Source organism: Conger conger, chromosome 17, assembly GCF_963514075.1.
Source record: "Conger conger chromosome 17, fConCon1.1, whole genome shotgun sequence".
NCBI lineage: Eukaryota > Metazoa > Chordata > Actinopteri > Anguilliformes > Congridae > Conger > Conger conger.
In genome coordinates, this window is record NC_083776.1 from 25,370,559 (window position 1) to 25,388,722 (window position 18,164).

The 18,164-nt window shown below is 43.1% G+C and overlaps 1 protein-coding gene across 4 annotated transcripts in view; it reads left to right on the top strand.

Moving 5' to 3' along the window:
- Window positions 1-18,164, top strand: part of LOC133116239 (transient receptor potential cation channel subfamily M member 2-like) — a 31,646-nt gene that overhangs the window by 12,264 nt on the left and 1,218 nt on the right. For 3 of the 4 annotated variants that reach the window (XM_061225617.1, XM_061225615.1, XM_061225618.1), the window contains exons 7-32: window positions 262-442; window positions 593-654; window positions 771-971; window positions 1,061-1,163; window positions 1,850-1,962; window positions 2,422-2,775; window positions 2,862-3,011; window positions 3,303-3,435; window positions 3,680-3,825; window positions 7,444-7,556; window positions 7,871-7,963; window positions 8,219-8,444; window positions 10,337-10,455; window positions 10,626-10,758; window positions 11,213-11,384; window positions 11,717-11,897; window positions 12,506-12,687; window positions 12,787-12,919; window positions 13,704-13,791; window positions 14,200-14,287; window positions 14,474-14,634; window positions 14,802-14,863; window positions 15,011-15,037; window positions 15,138-15,224; window positions 15,524-15,602; window positions 17,316-17,426. In XM_061225617.1, coding sequence (XP_061081601.1) covers window positions 262-442; window positions 593-654; window positions 771-971; window positions 1,061-1,163; window positions 1,850-1,962; window positions 2,422-2,775; window positions 2,862-3,011; window positions 3,303-3,435; window positions 3,680-3,825; window positions 7,444-7,556; window positions 7,871-7,963; window positions 8,219-8,444; window positions 10,337-10,455; window positions 10,626-10,758; window positions 11,213-11,384; window positions 11,717-11,897; window positions 12,506-12,687; window positions 12,787-12,919; window positions 13,704-13,791; window positions 14,200-14,287; window positions 14,474-14,634; window positions 14,802-14,863; window positions 15,011-15,037; window positions 15,138-15,224; window positions 15,524-15,602; window positions 17,316-17,426 — 3,498 coding nt within the window. The remainder of the gene's footprint in view (window positions 1-261; window positions 443-592; window positions 655-770; window positions 972-1,060; window positions 1,164-1,849; window positions 1,963-2,421; window positions 2,776-2,861; window positions 3,012-3,302; window positions 3,436-3,679; window positions 3,826-7,443; window positions 7,557-7,870; window positions 7,964-8,218; window positions 8,445-10,336; window positions 10,456-10,625; window positions 10,759-11,212; window positions 11,385-11,716; window positions 11,898-12,505; window positions 12,688-12,786; window positions 12,920-13,703; window positions 13,792-14,199; window positions 14,288-14,473; window positions 14,635-14,801; window positions 14,864-15,010; window positions 15,038-15,137; window positions 15,225-15,523; window positions 15,603-17,315; window positions 17,427-18,164) is intronic. The other variant, XM_061225616.1, reaches the window with a different exon arrangement.

Sequence of the window (18,164 nt, forward strand, 5' to 3'; positions counted from 1 at the left end):
TGCTCCCATGGGGATCTTGAGAATCAGAGCCCACAGGTGGATGCTGGGGTGGTGGTGGGAGGGAAAGAAAATCTGAAAGGCATTATTTCAGACAAGCTCTGTTGAACTCTGAGGTCAGGCTGAACCTGTGTGCACACAGATGCCCAAGCCTTAGGCCTGCTTTGTCCTACCTTTCTGCTCTCCTGTTTTCTCATGCAAGGCCTCTTCCTGATCAGACGACTGCTCTATCCTACAGCCTTGATCTCCTATGTCTTGATACAGGGCTGCTTCCCAGCTCACTACTCCCTGGACGAGCAGAACCAAAGCAGGCTGGCTTGTCTGGATTTCAATCACTCCCACTTCTTGCTGGTGGACGATGGGACGCACGGGACCTACGGTGTGGAGATAGCTCTCCGCAGCAAGCTGGAGAAACTCATTTCCCAGCAGCCCCTGGGGGACAAAGGTGAGGAGGAGTGTGTGCTGGACCTGTGTTTTCCACTGATTGAGAGACGATGAATGGGAAATACAAGGTGTCATTAAATCCATCCCCATATTAGATTATTCTTTGCTTTTTGCGGGGATACCGAGCCTGTACGCTCTGTTTCTCCCCCAGAGTGTGGGCTGAAGGTCCCTGTGGTTTGCGTGGTGCTAGACGGTGGACCAGGGACCCTGAATGTAGGTAACCTCTGACCATATGGTCCAACGTTCTTCATTTAGTTTCAACAAACATGACAGACGTGACAGTATCCTTTCACAGTGGGCTGTGTCTGTGCATACCTCCACAACTACAGACGATCTACAACGCCATGCTCAACGGCACCCCGTGTGTGATCCTGGAGGGCTCGGGACGGCTGGCCGACGTCATCGCCCAGGTTGCGGAACGGCCCATAGCCCAAGTCACCCTCGCCCTCATTCGCCAGCTGATGATGAAGTTCTTTGGCCAAGAGTACGAGAGGTTCAAAGAGCGGCAGCTCATTGAGTGGACCAAGAAGGTAAGATTTGGGGCAGGGCATATAGATGCTTACGAGGGGGTCTGCAGATGTCTTTGGGTGGAGGACTCTGATGTTCACCTCCCCCTCAGATCCAGGACATTCTCAGGACGCCCCAGTTGCTGACCGTGTTCCGCATCGATGAGGAGGGACAGAATGATGTTGACGTAGCCATCCTCCGAGCTCTCCTCAAAGGTGCCTGACCAGGGCTTCTCAAATGACCCTGTCTGCATCAGCTCAGCTGGCGGGAATTCTGCCAGAGACAGCACTGTCTGCAAACTTTGGACTTTGTAGAAATATTAAACCCTGAATCTGCATTGGGAGAGCTTAGAGTTAGGAGGGCCCATCTTGCCATAATAATAGCTCAATGTCTCATGCTTCAATAAATGGATGGATGATTAATGTAGATAATGGTAATCTACAAAACCTACAAAGATACAAAGACTGAGAGAGTACCCATCATGATAGTAAAAATTCACTTACCTGTACAGTATTCCGGCTGCAGGACTTGCATTAGCCACTCTAACCTCTTCCTGTACTCTCCATGTGGCTGATCATTTCCAGTCAGAGCTGATATATAACCACTCCTCACTGTCCCCCTGAGAGGACTGTATGTTGTTTACTCCGCAGGTTTCCATTAATCTTCTTAAATGTACTCCTAAGCATTTTTAGAAACAGGATTTTCAATTGTGTCTTAATGGATGCTCCATTCCCATCAGAGTAGATGTATATTTTAACACTGTGCATAAAATCTGTCTAGTTGTTAGCAGTTATCCATCTGAGAGCGGTTTCTGCAGTTCTGTGCATTCCGAGAAGGACAATCAAGGACAAACAAGGACAAGGACAATGTTTACAATGCTCCTCCCTGTGCTCTTTCCCAGCTTCCCGGAGCAGTGGCCAGGAAACCTGGGAGCAGGAGCTGGAGCTGGCAGTAGCCTGGAACCGTTTGGACATAGCAAAGAGCGAGATCTTCACTGAGGAGAGCCAGTGGAAGGTGTGGCTTACACGTAATATCCTGTTTTTGGGTGACTTATCAGAAAGGATTGGGTCTTCGGCCCTCTATAGAATTAAATTTATACTTTGAGTATACGTAGCTAGATGTAATGGTGTTGGGTGGCCCTGAGTACATGTTCATAAGGGCACCATGTAATGTTCTTATTATGGAATTGTTTGTGCCCTTTCTCAACTAAACCCATTCTTGCATAAGCCTTGAACTGAAGCCAACACCACAGAAATTAATCTGACTTCACTCACCTTCTCTCTCAACAGCAAACTGGCTTCACATGTGTATAGTTACATGTTTGAAGAGGCTACCAGTTATAACTTTTGACCTGAATTTGAAGTTACATGTGTTGTTAATTAGTATATATGTTGTGTATGTATTTGTAATACATACATTTGTAATGTATTACCATAAGTAAAGGTTAGAGAAGCTTACTCTATTCTACTCCAGTCCAGCGACCTGCACCAGGCCATGCGGTCAGCCCTGGTTGGCCACAAGCCAGACTTTGTGAAACTGCTGCTGGAGAATGGGGTGTGCCTGAGGCAGTTCCTGACAGAGGACATCCTGGTCGATCTATACAGCCACCTGGAGACGGGCTGCATCTTCCTGCGCAGGCTGGCCAAGCGCATGAAAAGTGAGAGGGGTCGCAAGGGTTGCCAGGATTTGGCTGGCCGGAGCACTATGTGTCTCCGCCACGTGTCTGATGAAGTGCGCCACTACCTGGGCGGCTTTACAGAGCTCATCTACCCCCCTGCCTCCACCCGGCCACGCATCGAGATGCCTGAGGACCACATCCGCGTCATGGTGAGTGTCAGCAGGTCAGAAAAGGCCCGTCGAACGTTTGCGTTCATCACCGGGCTGTCGTGACTTTCGACACCATGCTTTTTCAGTTTCCCCCCAAAGGGCCAACGGAGCTCCAGAACATTCCATCCAACTGGCCGGACAGGGACACAGAGGGGTTGCGGTACCCAGGGAGGGACCTCTTCCTCTGGGCCATCCTGCAGAACAGAAAGGAGCTGGCTGAGATCGCCTGGGAACAGGTACAACACACTGGTAGAGAGGGTGGCTGTGCTGTGATCTGAAGACTCCAGGGAAGTCTGGTTTATATTAGGGTGCATTTCTGTTCAAATTGATCTGAATACCTTTTTTATGTAACACTTTTGGAAATAATGAATCTGTTTTCAAGGGGCCTCTTGCATGGGTTACGTGATTTAAAAGCTGGCAGTAAGGAGACTGTAAGTTGCTGGAATGTACATGCTAAGAGTTCTCTGTGCAGCACAGTGTGTGCCGTGCAGCTGAGCATTGTGCTCCTGTTGGGTTTGTCTGTGTAGTGCAGGGACAGCATGTGCGCTGCGCTAGCTGCTAGCAAGATCCTGAAGAAGCTGGCACAGGAGGAAGTTGATGAGGATGACGAGGCAGAAAAGATGTGGGAGCTGGCTGATTACTACGAGAAACAGGCCATTGGTACCTGAACCATCAAAATATTTTCACATTTTGATTCATGGTCTCTATTATCTTCTTACTGAAGTAATCTGATAATCCATTCACATAATGGATAGCAGTAGTTTAACCCTTCACCTCAATGACTATTGTGGTTATTAGTTCCAGCCCTGGTTTCCTGTATTTCTGACACATCCTCCCTGCCCTGTCTCCATCCCTGGCCCCAACCTCCCTCCCCCCTCTGCACAACCCCATCTCCACCCTACAGGTGTGTTCAGTGAGTGCTACAGCCACGATGTGCAGCGTGCCCAGAGGCTTCTGATTCGAATCTCTCCATCCTGGGGCAGGACCACCTGCCTACGCTTGGCTCTGGAGGCTGATGACAAGAGCTTTGTAGCTCACGCTGGAGTACAGGCAGGTCCAAGCCAAGAACCCACCAGATAAGCAGTTTCATATAAGCTGTGCAATCCTTTTCAGAAGCTCCTATGGTGGCTGCTTCTGTAAGAACATTAAAGGTCAATTTCAGTTTGGTATCACCAGTTTAGTGTTTTTCTTCCGAGAATCCCAAAATAGAACTCTGTTAGAGCTAGTTTATTTATTTTCTCTGACCTCAGAAGGGTTTCTTGTTCCATTATTCTGCTGTCTATCTTCATCTGATAGCAGCATTTCTCAGAAAAGAGCCTCTAGAGATATTGATCAATGACCGCATGCTTTTCCTCTCTGCATGGGTTCGTGTGTCAATGCCACAATTTGCAGACTTCCACCTTTGTGCCACAGTGTGGCCAGGCTCATTTGGGCCTCATTTATCAAATGTGGGCCGAATGAAATTCACCGTAACTCCATCGGAAATTCATTTCCACAAATTATGTGGGATTTATGAAAGTTTTTGGATGTCAGTTTTTTTGTAGGAGCCAAAAAAACTTCAGGAGTGGTCTCCTGTTTGCATTGTGCATGGAAATTAAAAAGAACAGTTGTAAAGTGTGTTTTGTTATTTTATTATTCCATTAATTAATATTTTATTCATATATAATATTATCGGCGGCATGGATGGCGCAGTGAGTAGCACTGCCGCCTCACAGCAAGGAGGTCCTGGGTTCGAATCCCCGTCGCCCGGGGCCTCTCTGTGCGGAGTTTGCATGTTCTCCCCGTGTCTGCGTGGGTTTCCTCCCACAGTCCAAAGACATGCACGTTAGGCTGATTGGAGAGTCTAAATTGCCCGTAGGTATGAGTGTGTGAGTGAATTGTGTGTGTGCCCTGCGATGGACTGGCGACCTGTCCAGGGTGTATTCCTGCCTTTCGCCCAATGTATGCTGGGATAGGCTCCAGCCCCCCTGCGACCCTGTTCAGGATAAGCGGGTTCAGATAATGGATGGATGGATGGATAATATTATATATATATATATATATATATAATATTTAATTTCATATGCCAATTGGATATTATAATTATTCATATAATATAAAAACGCAACAGGATTCAACATTAAATTGGGTGACGTTTCATTCATTAATCCTGATTAATTAATGCTTAAGTGGAGTTGAATATAAATTCCATAAAACATGTATGGGGCATGGCGTAGCCTACTACGCGAATGAAACAACAAACTATAATGGTGAGTTCAAGTTCAAGTTACATCTGCAAACATCATGGTAGGCTTCAGAAGCGGCATGAAGTGGCTGGTGAAGTTTTTTGCTTCGCGTTTAATGTAGATGTAGATGTGAACTGTTTTTCCCAGTCGGAAGGTGCTAATTTGTTCATTCTGATATGACGTGAAGGCAGCATTAGACTTTGTTGCTATGGCTTTACATTCCATTTACAGCTTTATTAGAAGATTTGAAGCATGGCCACATAATCACTTTGTTTGAGGCTTGTGACACCTCCTTCTGGCTCTCTGCAAGGACAGGGAAAACGTAGCTATAGGCTATTGCTCTCACCGCTCCGGTGTGATTCCAAATAACGACGTCTCCTATGATTTATCAATGCGTTCCTCCAGCCCAATGTATACTACTCCCTTAGTGAAGCCTGGAAGGCAACAGCTTGCCAAAATAGTGAGCTAATCGCGACGGGTTTAGCAATTAGCTAGGTCAGTAACATAAATACAGATAGCCTACATTTCATGAAAATACATTAAAGAAAAGTTGCTAGCGAAGTAATAATATATACACACATACACATTATCAGCTGAAACCGCTGTATTGCTGGCTTCACTGTGGGAAGGAAAGTGCCAAATGTGAAACCATTTTCTTTTTTACCTGTGGCGTAGTGCGTGTTACTTCAGAAAGAGTTTACAACAGCTAGGCTATATTGCCAGGCTTCAGTCTTCCACAGCTCTGACAATTTACACTCTGTAAATAAAATACACCGATCAGCCAACCACCTGCTTACCGTAAATCCTCAAATTGTGTCCGGGATTCTATTTGAAGCCGGGCCTCGGATAATAGCCGGGGGCGTGGTCTATTCGGACAAATAAAGGGCGGGGTAATATTGCCTACCAGTAGGGCTATCAGTCCATGAGCACTAGAAGACATTGTTTCGATTTAACTCAATTAAATAAAAGAGCTATTCTTAATATTTTATATTGTTGGTTGGTTTAATGCTGTTGCCAATGAAAAGTCGTTGTCCTACACCATGGGTCTCCAACACGTTGCTCTCAAGCTACCAGTCGCTTGCCGCCCCTTTCTGAGTAGCTTGCCAAAGGCTGAAGCAGTATACATATAAACGATTGTTGCCGCGAGGCATTCCAGCCTACGAATTTAATAAAAAGTAAATCAGGCAAAATTAAAAATTAACTCAATTTAGGCTACTTGGCTACGCAATAAGGTTTCCATGTATTTACAGCACAGTGCACATTCAATGAATGAATGAAGGCGGCTGCCTTGGCTCGCAATAAACAGATGGGTGGAAATCCCGACACTCTTTCAACTACATAAAACTTAACAGTGAACCATCAAATACCCCCCAGATTTCAGTGCCCATCAGTCCCAACATTTAGCAATAGAATCAAACAGTCCGAAAGTAAATTAAATCCCAAACCAAAGCGAAAATCTTTTGATAGCCTACCGGTATGGTACTCCAAACGAAACGCATGTCTCACAATAAAACGCACTTTAGGAAAAAAAGATCCTTAACTTGCTGTTATCTACGCTAATTTGTTATTGTTCATGAAGGCATGTCTGGCAAGTTGTTCTTTTATGGATTCTGGACTTGCATGTGATTTATTGTGTTTGAGAATATTTGCAATAAACTAAGTCTGTTAAGACTGACACTATGACTATAACACCAAACGGTGTTCCTGATTAGCCTACACTAATTGATTCCTGAATGGTTACAGGAAGTGTTGAACAGTGTTGGCCCACTTTAAGTGTAGCCTTTTACTTTATTTCTAAGAATAAAATTCTACAACAGAAGCCTAATAAGAAATAAAGGCCTGCCTCGAATACAAGCCTGCCCCAAATAAAGGCCTGTGCTTTGTGCAGCCTAAGTAAATGAAAGACCCCGGCCACAATTTGAGGATTTACAGTAAACCAGTTTTTCATGATTAAAAATGCTTTAAACTGTATACACTTGTCTCAGCTCATTAGGAGGGAGGGGGGTGCATTGTTTAACCCCCCCAAAAATGCTCTATTTAGTGCTTATAGACTAGTTTATCCAGTTTAAAGCATTTTTAATCGTGAAAAACCAGGTTTAAGCGGGTGGTTTTAATTTTATGGCTGATTGGTATATGTTTTTGGCTTGTTGTACTTCCATTAACTTCAATCTCCACTTCAGAGAAGCTTTTTTCTTTTATTTCGACTATCTCTTTAAAGAGCCGAAATTCCATATTATGATGTTTTTGGGGCGTCAATTTAGGCTAATCACAATCAAAGCTGTGTCTACGTTTGTTTCATGAATCTGGTTATGTTACATTTGCACACGCATTTCTGAAAATATTAATAAATGAGGCCCATTGTTTGGAAGGCTGTGGGATGTCATGGACATTTTGACTGTTTCCCCCGGGTGTCTAAAGGGTGGATTTCCCATTTGATCTCCAGGGGCTGCTGACGCAGATCTGGTGTGGGGAGCTGGCAGTGGACAACCCCCAGTGGAAGATGTTGCTGTGTATGCTGTTCCCCCCTCTGATCTACACGGGCCTGCTGACCTTCAGGTCATTGTCCTCACTCTCCATTGTTAGAGGACCACTCTGCTTCTGACAAATCTCCAGAAAGTGTTCTTTCAGCTTGTAGTACAGAGATATGAAGCTTGATGGCAGCAACGGGCCAAAGACTTATCTCTTTGATCGGTGACTGCACTTTTAATAGAGAATGTCTTGAGAATTTGCTGAAAACAACATTTTTTAAACGAGTGTACCTGAGAATAATGGTGTCACTTCATTGGAAGTCTAAACAAGTGAAATTATTATAAAATGGTGCCATGATTTATTTCAATAATAATGTGGATTGATGAGTCCCTGTCTTTCAGGCGTGATGAGGACATACACAGGGAGACTCAGCGAAAGGAGAGGATGCTCACAATGGAGTCTGTGACAAGAAGTTCAGTTGCGTCTCAGATCCGGTAAACATTTGGTCTGGATATATGAAAAAGATAGTCAAGTTTTAACACAACTGATTCATGGCTGGTACCTGCTAAATGAGTTGTTTTTTTCATCATTAAGAAAGGAACTCAGCATATAGCTAGTTAAAGTGGAAAAGCAGAAATATTATTCATCTCTGATGGTAAAAATAGAATAACATTAGCTGCTGTTCATGCTAAAAAACTTTGGGTAATCTATACACCTGGTCTCCCCCTCTTCCACCCTTCTCCCTTTAGGGATTATATGGAGAAAACAGACCTGCAGCCACTTACCTGTACTTCACGTTTGGTCAGCTTCTTCAGCTCATCGCAGATCAAGTTCTACTGGAACATTGTGTCTTACTTTGGTTTCCTGTGGCTCTTTGCCTATGTGCTGATGATAGACTTCCAGACGCCACCCTCTTGGAAAGAATACCTGCTGTATGGGTGGCTTGCCTCGCTTGTGTGTGAGGAGATACGCCAGGTCAGTTTGGAGTGGGAGGCCAGCAGGGGTTGTACACAATGGTGGGGTGTTATGCAGTGATTGTCTCCTCTTGGTTATAGCCTTTGATTTCATCCGTGGAGATTGCATTTGGAGTCAGAAGGCATAAACCATCATAAAAACCTGAGCACTAACTATGGCTGAAAATCAACTAATCTGTAAACTGAGTGACAGAATAATTAATTAAGAAACTGGGTGTGTCAAGTACATCAGTTTGAGTTTGAGGTCCATAAATATTGGGACATCGACACAATTCTCATCTTTTTGGCTCTATACACCACCACAATGGATTTGAAATGAAACAAACAAGATGTGCTTTAACTGCAGCTTTAATTTGAGGGTATTTACATCCAAATCAGGTGAACGGTGTAGGAATTACAACAGTTTGCATATGTGCCTCCCACTTTTTAAGGGACCAAAAGTAATGGGACAAACTAACAATCATAAATCAAACTTTCACTTTTTAATACTTGGTTGCAAATCCTTTGCAGTCAATTACAGCCTGAAGTCTAGAACGCATAGACATCACCAGACGCTGGGTTTCATCCCTGGTGATGCTCTGCCAGGCCTCTACTGCAATCAGATTCAGGTCAGGTGATTGATTTGGCCATTGCATAACATTCCACTTCTTTGCCTTAAAAAACTCTTTGGTTGCTTTCGCAGTATGCTTCGGGTCATTGTCCATCTGCACTGTGAAGCGCCGTCCAATGAGTTCTGAAGCATTTGGCTGAATATGAGCAGATAATATTGCCCGAAACACTTCAGAATTCATTCTGCTGCTTTTGTCAGCAGTCACATCATCAATAAATACAAGGGAACCAGTTCCATTGGCAGCCATACATGCCCACGCCATGACACTACCACCACCATGCTTCACTGATGAGGTGGTATGTTTTGGATCATGAGCAGTACCTTTCCTTCTCCATACTCTTCTCTTCCCATCATTCTGTTCCCACACCTAATGTTTTTGCTATCTCTCTGATGGGTTTGTTTTGATTTTTCAGCCTAATGATGGCTTGCTTCACTGATAGTGACAGCTCTTTGGATCTCATATTGAGAGTTGACAGCAACAGATTCCAAATGCAAATAGCACACTTGAAATGAACTCTAGACCTTTTATCTGCACCTTGTAAATGAGATAATGAGGGAATAACACACACCTGGCCATGGAACAGCTGAGCAGCCAATTGTCCCATTACTTTTGGTCCCTTAAAAAGTGGGAGGCACATATAGAAACTGTTGTAATTCCTACACTGTTCACCTGATTTTACTGTACTGTAATGGAGAATGGTAGCAATAGGATGAATTCAGTAGTGTACTGACATATTAATGGCAGTAGTAGGATTAATTCCGAAGTGTACAGGCATATTATGTACACCTATTCCTCCAAACTCATTGGCTTCATCCTGCAGCAAGATACTGAACACACTGCATATGCAACCAAAACATTAATCAGTGGAAACAAGTGGAAAGTTTTAGACGGGTCTAATCAAGCATGCATTTCACTTGCTGAAGAGGAGACTGAAACCCCTGAAACAAAGATCAGTTGAAAGTGGCTGCGTTAAAGGCCTGGAAAGCCATTTCCAAAGAAGATACTAAACAATTGCTCATGGCAGTGGGTCCTGGATTTAATGTTATTGCATTTATGGGCTATGCAACCAAATATTAGACTTAATTATTTTGCTGTACTGTTAAGTTTATCTGTTACTTTTGCACAGCTGGAAATTGGAGGATTGTCCATTTTATGTTTATCTAATTTTTCGAGAATGACACTGAATGGATGGTGTAGCAAATCTGATTACTCAGAAAATTATGGAACTTATTGCAAAAGGATAACTCAAGGTTGACCCAAAGTTCTGTGTCCATGTGGTAAGCTGTTTGATGACCCTGATGGATTTGGCTTCCGGAGGAAGTCCATGATGTACATCAGTGACCTCTGGAACATTTTGGATGTGCTATCAATCCTTCTCTTCATTATTGGACTGGTCTGCAGGTAAGACAGTTTCAGTTAACAGTCGCTGCCCATTCACGGCTATCAGAAATATTATAAAGAGAACCTTGTCTCTTCACAAGTACAATATGTATGTTACAATAAACAGTATAGCTGTCATGATTCTGTACTTCAATTAAACAGGTCAGTAAAACCCCAAACCTTTCCTCTAGGTTAACCACTGTTGTGTTCTATACTGGCAAGATAATCCTCTGCATTGATTTCATCGTATTCTGTCTGCGTCTCATGGCCATATTCACAATCAGCAAGACGTTAGGCCCCAAGATCATTATTGTGAAGAGAATGGTGAGTGGATTTGAGTGCATATATGAGAGTAAGGATTCATGAACCTCTTTTGCCTCTTTGAACCGCTGATAACAGATAGCAAGGTTTGGGTGCCTGAAAGGTCTCCATGAACACTGTCTTTTTTTCACTGTATTGGTCGATAAATGTAGGGATGGGATCTTCATGTAACTAACTGTAAGTGAATGGGAATATTTTTATATGGTTGATTCTTTGAGGCCCTGCCTATGTCAAGTTACTGCTCATTATGAAAACAGGGATATATAAATTCATATAAATTCAAGTATTGATAAATTGTTATATTATGGCATTATATTTAATGTATGATGATACATTATATGTTAATCATACTTCTTAGCAAAGGGATCCTGATAAGAAAATATGTAATGATCAATTTGTAATGGTACAATCGACAAGCGCCCAAAGATTGACTGGTGTCTCTTTCTCACTTCACCAGATGAAGGACTTGTTCTTCTTTATGTTCTTGCTGAGTATCTGGGTGGTGGCATATGGGGTTGCCAAGCAGGGCATCCTGATCCACAATGAGGAAAGGCTGAACTGGATAATACGGGGTGCGGTGTACGAGCCTTACCTCATCATATTCGGGAATGTCCCCACCAACATTGACAGTGAGTGAACTTCCCAACACATACTGTAATGCTTATATCCTGGCTGGTGCTGGGCTGTGCTTTGCTGACCTAGGTCTCAGCCAGTCATGTGCAAGATTCCTATGGTCCTTGAAAATATTGGTCTTTGAAAAGTTTTTATATTATTCCTAATGCAGTCATTACTGACTGGCATTCACTAATCCTATGACAAATATTTTTCTACTTTGCTTCCCCCACCTCTAACCTCATTTCATTGGAACTTGGAACAGTAACAGCAATCAAATGTCCTTTGGAATGAGCCATAAAAATATGAATGTGATTTCAATCGGACCTCTGTTATCTGTGTGGTACAGATGTGGAGTTTGACATGAACACGTGCAGTGTGAATGCGACTGACCCTCTGAAGCCAAAGTGCCCAGTTCTGAATACTGACTCCACACCAGTGTTCCCCGAATGGCTCACCATCATTCTGCTGTGTGTGTACCTGCTGTTTGCCAACATCCTGCTGCTCAACCTGCTCATCGCCATCTTCAAGTGAGTGCCCGCAAGTACCTGGCCCACTGCCTCTCCAAAGCCTGACACCTCAAGGCTGACCTCTTTTGTTCCCTGCTGTGGCTCATAATTATCTTAAAGGTCTTTCAAACTCATGCCCAAAAAATAAAACTGCAACTCCTTTTTGGTTGTGGACAGTGTGACAATCATTAGCAAAGGTAATAGATTATCATTTTAATATGGGGTTATAAGATAGATAAGATAAGATATACTTTATTGAACCCTGTGGGTTAATTTGTCCTCTGCATTTGACCCATCCTAGTTACCTAGGAGCAGTGGGCAGCCACGGTGCAGCGCCCGGGGAGCAATGTGGGGTTAAGGGCCTTGCTCAAGGGCCCAACGGCTGTGCGGATCATTTATTGTGGCTTGACCGGGTTTCGAACCACTGACGTTGTGGCTCCCAGTCATGTACCTTAACCACTACGCTACAAGCCGAAACTTCCGAAAGAAGTTGTGTTGCATTGTTCATCTCTCCTTCCCACCTGAACCAGAACCCAGACCACAATCATTTAGCTCTTTCCACACTCCTTCACCCTTTCAGTATTTATCTCTTTGTCCCTATCCATTTCTCCCTCCCTTCCTCTCTGCAGCTACACATTCCAGGAAGTGCAGGACAATACTGACAGAATCTGGAAGTTTCAGCGCTACGAACTGATCAAAGAATACCACAGCCGCCCCACCCCACCCCCACCCTTCATCTTCCTCAGCCATGTGTACATCTTCTTCAGGAGGATGGTGCTCCGCAGCACCCCCAAAAAACACAAGCAGTTCAGTGAGTACAGTACACGCTCCAGAACAACAACCTCTGCCGTCTCTTAGCAGCAGCTGTGTCAGCGCTTGTATGACCTCTTTCCTCTTCTTCCTCGCTCAGAGGAAGAGCTGTCACAGTCGGAGGAAGAGGAGGTGCTCTCATGGGAGGCCTTCATGAAGGAGAATCATTTGGCCAACAGCAAGAGGGACCTGAGCCAGAGCATGGAGCGTCGCATTCAGGACACTTCTGACAAGTATGGGCCCTTTGGGCAAGGGGGGAGAGACAGTGGTTCTCACTCCTGGTCCTAGAGAGCTGCGGGATGTGCTGGGTTATTTTTTGCAACTCAGCAAATTATTTCAATTGAAGGGCAGTTTGATTTCCCTGTCAATTTAAATATAAACATATGTCATCAGCATACAGGCTGTTTATTTTGTGTTCCATTGTAGTGGTCTGGAAACCATTTATGTTCCAATATTGTCTGAAAGAAAATGCCAGTTGAACGATAAAAAGAATAAAGACAAGGGACAATGGACATTCTTGCCCTTGTGCCTTTTTTACAGAAAAGGTTGAGAGGTGTGGCCAATGGAAGGGTGGGGACAAGTGTTTGGAGTATAAGGGGGAGGGGCAGATGCAGATGCTTTAGAAGGATTTCATGAAGGTCACTTGTCTTGTTAGACCACACTTCTGCGTGTCTGAGCGCCACCCTATAAGAAAGATAGAGGCACAGGAAAATGGTCAGAGAAGAGCAACCAGATTGATTCCATTTATAAAAGATGGACATAAGATGCTCAATCTCTTTAAGCTTCGTGAAATGAGAAATGAGAAGTGAAATGCCTCCATCTAGTGGAGGCAGAAACATTGTAGGTTTTCAAGCCCAGGCTTGATACGGTGCTAGATACTATTTAACGTTTACGCAAACAAAGCAGTAGGTACGAAAAGGCAAGCATAAAATGGCCTATTCGCTAAATGCCCTATTCTCGCCATTATGTTATGTTATGTCTTACAGTCAGTTCACAATATATCTACCTAAATCCTAGGGTGGGAGTCATGGTGGAGTTACTGGAAGGAGAGCATGACAAGGATTCTGGTGCCATGGCGAAAAGGCTGGCCCACCTGGAGGAGCAGGTTGATATCCTTTTGATAAATCTGCTGTGCCCTTTCCTCAAATGCTGAAAGTCTGTCTACCTGTACCCATTTCCCAAATGCTGTGCCTGGTGTCTCCCTGTAACCTCTCAGAATAAAAGGGTTCTTTAGCTTAGAGGAACCATAGAAAAACCCTTTTTAATTATTTATGGAACCCTCTATCATAGATGTAAAGTGTGAAAGTTAGCTGACAAAGAACCATTCTGCTTGACAAAAAACCCTTTAACTAGATAGGTTTCTTCTTTGGAATCAAAGGGTTCCTTTTGGCTGTAAATTGGCACCAAAAATGCAAATATTGCCCATGTCCTCTACTGCCATTGTCTCTTTATAAAATCCCAACTGTTTACTCTCATTTGCCCTCTATAGTTTCTGACCATTTCTATTTGACAGGTCTCCCAGTCCGTTAAAGCCTTACAGTGGATAATGGACGCCCTCAAATCCCATGGTTACGTGACGAAGGAAGAAGCCCCTGTGTTGTGTGAGTTTGATTGTTATCTGTCTGGTGGGTAATGCTGCACTTAATGCAGCTTTCTTGGATGGATCCATTATGCCTCCTCAGCCAAACGTTACCAGCGAGTTTTCATCTCTGCCATCAGCAGTTATTGTTCAGACAATATCAGTTATCATTCTGTTGATAACTCACTGGACCTGTTCTCTGGTCTAGCACTACAAAGAACAATCACAGAGACTGACATAGCAGTATCCATGAGAGAGAAAGGGACGGAGAAGACTTTTGGAGAATACCACGTCAACGCCCGGTGTCTCCAGTACCCTGACAGCACTGTGGATCGATTCCCTGTGCCAGAGGAGATGGTGCCCTGGGAGGTGCCTGATTTCAATTACTTTAGCAGTCTAATTGTACAGCAATAATTAATTAATGACTGGATTGCCTTTTCTAATTACAAGGCACATCTGTCCTTGATCTGACACCAGCCCTGTCTGATGTGTTTCTGATGTTGAAAGGCAGAGAGCTGACCTGTGTTGTTTTGCAGGTAGAGTTTGACGATTATGAGCCCCCCATATATAACGCTGATGAGTCGGAGCAGCCCAGCGGGTGAGTTCTGTTCTCAGGGTGGTTCCCCAAAAGAGGCTCTCTATGTCACTGTGTGCTGTCAACTTATTATATACAGTGAAAATGAATCTTTATCCTGTTCTGTTTGAGATTCATAATTTATTTTTTTAAATGTTTTTTTCCCCTTAGCTCTGACACCACTTTGGACAAATACAGGCAAGGCATTAAATTCCAGTTTGGTTATATTTTATTTGGCTTACGCTATACTTTCTCACCTAAATTCATATAATACATTTTTATAAATCACTGTTTTCAGAAACCCAGAGGGAAGGACGGGGATAAAGGGGAAAGGGGCACTGGATCACCTGGGACCAAACCAGGTTCTGGATCCGGTCCTCACACGGTAATGGACCCCAGTTCCAAAACAATGGAAGAGGACCTTTTTAAAAACACATTTTATCGACTGTTATTCCATTTAAATCCAAGTCTATTATGCCTTTTCAAACATAATATAATATCCATGCCAATTTCTATAGTAAGTAACATCGGTATGCACACTGCTTATTGACCATTCTTTTATCCTTTAAAGGATGTGTATTGGGACTTGGTATAAAGGTTTGGCGGTGGCTATTTTTAATGGAAAGACTGTGATGTAGCTTCAGGATTTTGAGGTTTTAATGATCATTGGCTGTGCTTTTCCAGTTGGAGAGATGATCAGAAATCTGCTCTAGAGTTCCTGGCTGTGTGGGATAAGAAGGAGGGGATCTGGACAATACCTGGGGTGAGCCTAATGCTCTTGGCAAACTTTGGTTTGGGTCCTCTTTACAACTGTTGACACCTAAAGTGCTATTCCGGTATAGCAAAGGAAAAGTCTGAGCATCTGTATGGTTCCATGAGCACATATAGACTATGTTTAAGTCCAATCAGTGTTTTCTTGGTGTGTCCAACTGCACCCTATCTCTTGTGTTTCTTTCCAGTACCATGAATAAAATTTGCTTCTGGTTTCGTAATATCCAGCTCCTGTATCTGTAATTATACAGTTCCTTCCAAAAGTATTGGAACAGCAAGATCAATTCCTTTGTTTTTGCTATATGCTGAAGATAATTGAGTTTACATGAGATGACAGATCTGAATTTCAGCTTTTATTTCCTGGTATTTTCTATCTAGATTTGTTAAAATACTTAGAACATATCACCTTTTGTATCAGACCACACTATTTTTACGTGAGCAAAAGTATTGGAACGTGTGATTGACTGGTGTGTCTTGTTGCCCAGATGTGTCCTGTTAGAATTTGTGTCAGAAATTATAAACTTACATGAAGACCAGAGAGCTGCGTTTGGGAGAAAAAGCAAGCCATTTTGAAGCTTAGAAAAGAGGGGAAATCAATCAGAGCCATTGGACGAGCATTGGGGGTAGCTTGTACAACAACTTGGAATGTCCTGAAAAAGAAAGAAACTGTTGGCATACTGTTGGCATACTGAGCAACAGACATCAATCAGCTCGACCAAGGAAATCAACAGCAGTTAATGACTGTGAGAGCTGTGAAGAAAAACCCCAAAACATCAGTCAGTGACATCACAAATGATCCACAGGGCAGGGGTGAAGGTATCTCAATCAACCATTCAAAAAAGACTTAGAGTGCAGCAATATAGAGGCTATACCATAAGACATAATCCACTCATCAGTAGTAAGAATCAGAAGGCAAGATTACAATTTGCAAAGAATTACAGAGATGAGCCACAGAAGTTCTGGAACTTGTTATGGACTGATTAGACCAATATTAACTTCTAGGAGCAAGTGATAGAAAGGGCAATTGTGGAGAAAGAAGGGATCTGCTCATGATCAAAAACATACAAGCTCATCTGTGAAGCACGGTGGAGGAAGTGTCATGGCTTGGACTTGCATGGCTGCAAAGGTCTGCCAACTCACAGAGAAATGCGTGCAAACTAATTGGAACTTCATGCAGCAAGACAATGACCCAAAACACACTGCCAACACAACATAGGACTTCATTAGGGAGAAAAGGTGGACAGTTTTACACTGGTCAAGTCAATCACCTGACCATAACCCAATTGAGCATGCATTTCACATCCTGAAGAGGAGATTGAAGGGAAAACCCCCTGAAACAAACAAGAACTTAAAGCAGCTGCAGGAAAAGTCTGAAAGCAAGGGATATGCTACCAAAGCTGAAATTCTGAACTTTTGTCTCGTGTTCATCTTTTTATCTCAACTTCAAATGTATTCAGTGTATTGTAAAAACAAAGGAATTGGCCTTGCTGTTCCAATACTTTTGGAAGGTACTGTATCCTGCCATATGTGTCTGGTATGCAGGTTGTCTGATATGGTAATGACTGACACGAAAGCTACATTATCAGCATGTTACGATCCTGTATTTCCAAATTGTTTAAGACTTGCTGTAGCACAATAGCCTACTTTCAGGTAAAGGCTGCAGGGCTCTGACAGACTGTTGCCTGCTGGGTGATTGTTCCTCCAGGGGCGCGTGCTCTCCGGTGAGATTCTCCCACAGAGGCTGACCAGCATACTGGGCGAGAAGCTAAATGATCAGATCAAAGACAAACTAGCCAGCAAAGCTGAGGTAAACGAGGTAAACACACACACGCGTAAAAACCTGCATTCACACCCACCCACACACACACACACACAAGCCACCTCCATTCTCCATTTGTTCATGCAGGTTTCAACTATATCAGAGACTGATATACATTTTTAGCCTGGTTAGAGAAACTTCAAGTTTAAGGCTCTAACTCAAGGGTTGCGGGTTTTTTCCCAGGTGCAGCACTTTTTTGCCTTAATGGCCCACTCACCTATGTTGTTGCTAATAAAATAAAATAAAAATGGTACAATAGTATAGAATTATTCTCCTAATAAAATTACAGTAAAGATCTTAGTAGTATTTAGTGTTGGACCAACACATAAATTATAGAAAAAATTGTGTTTGACAGAAATATTCCATATTTCCTACTTCTTTTTTTATATATAACGGTTGTTTTGGAATTCTTGCTCAGTTCATCATCATAGATACAATCTCGCCAGGCAAGATATTGAAAAGAATAGTTGGCTAACATTTTGCTAAATGAACTACCCCAGAAGTACTTGCCACAGTAGCCGCATGCGAACTGCAACAATAACTGTAACATTAGAATTCAGTGGGCTAAGCAAAGTTGTTGCCCAGGTTACCAAGAAGCTAGTGCAAGACGTTAAAAGAGGTACTTAATTGCCATCCATATATGTTGGATACAACCGAAAGCTCTGTGGAGTGAGAACTTAAGCAGAATTGTTAAGTAGTAATTCAATAAATATCCAGTTGTGTAAATGTATATTG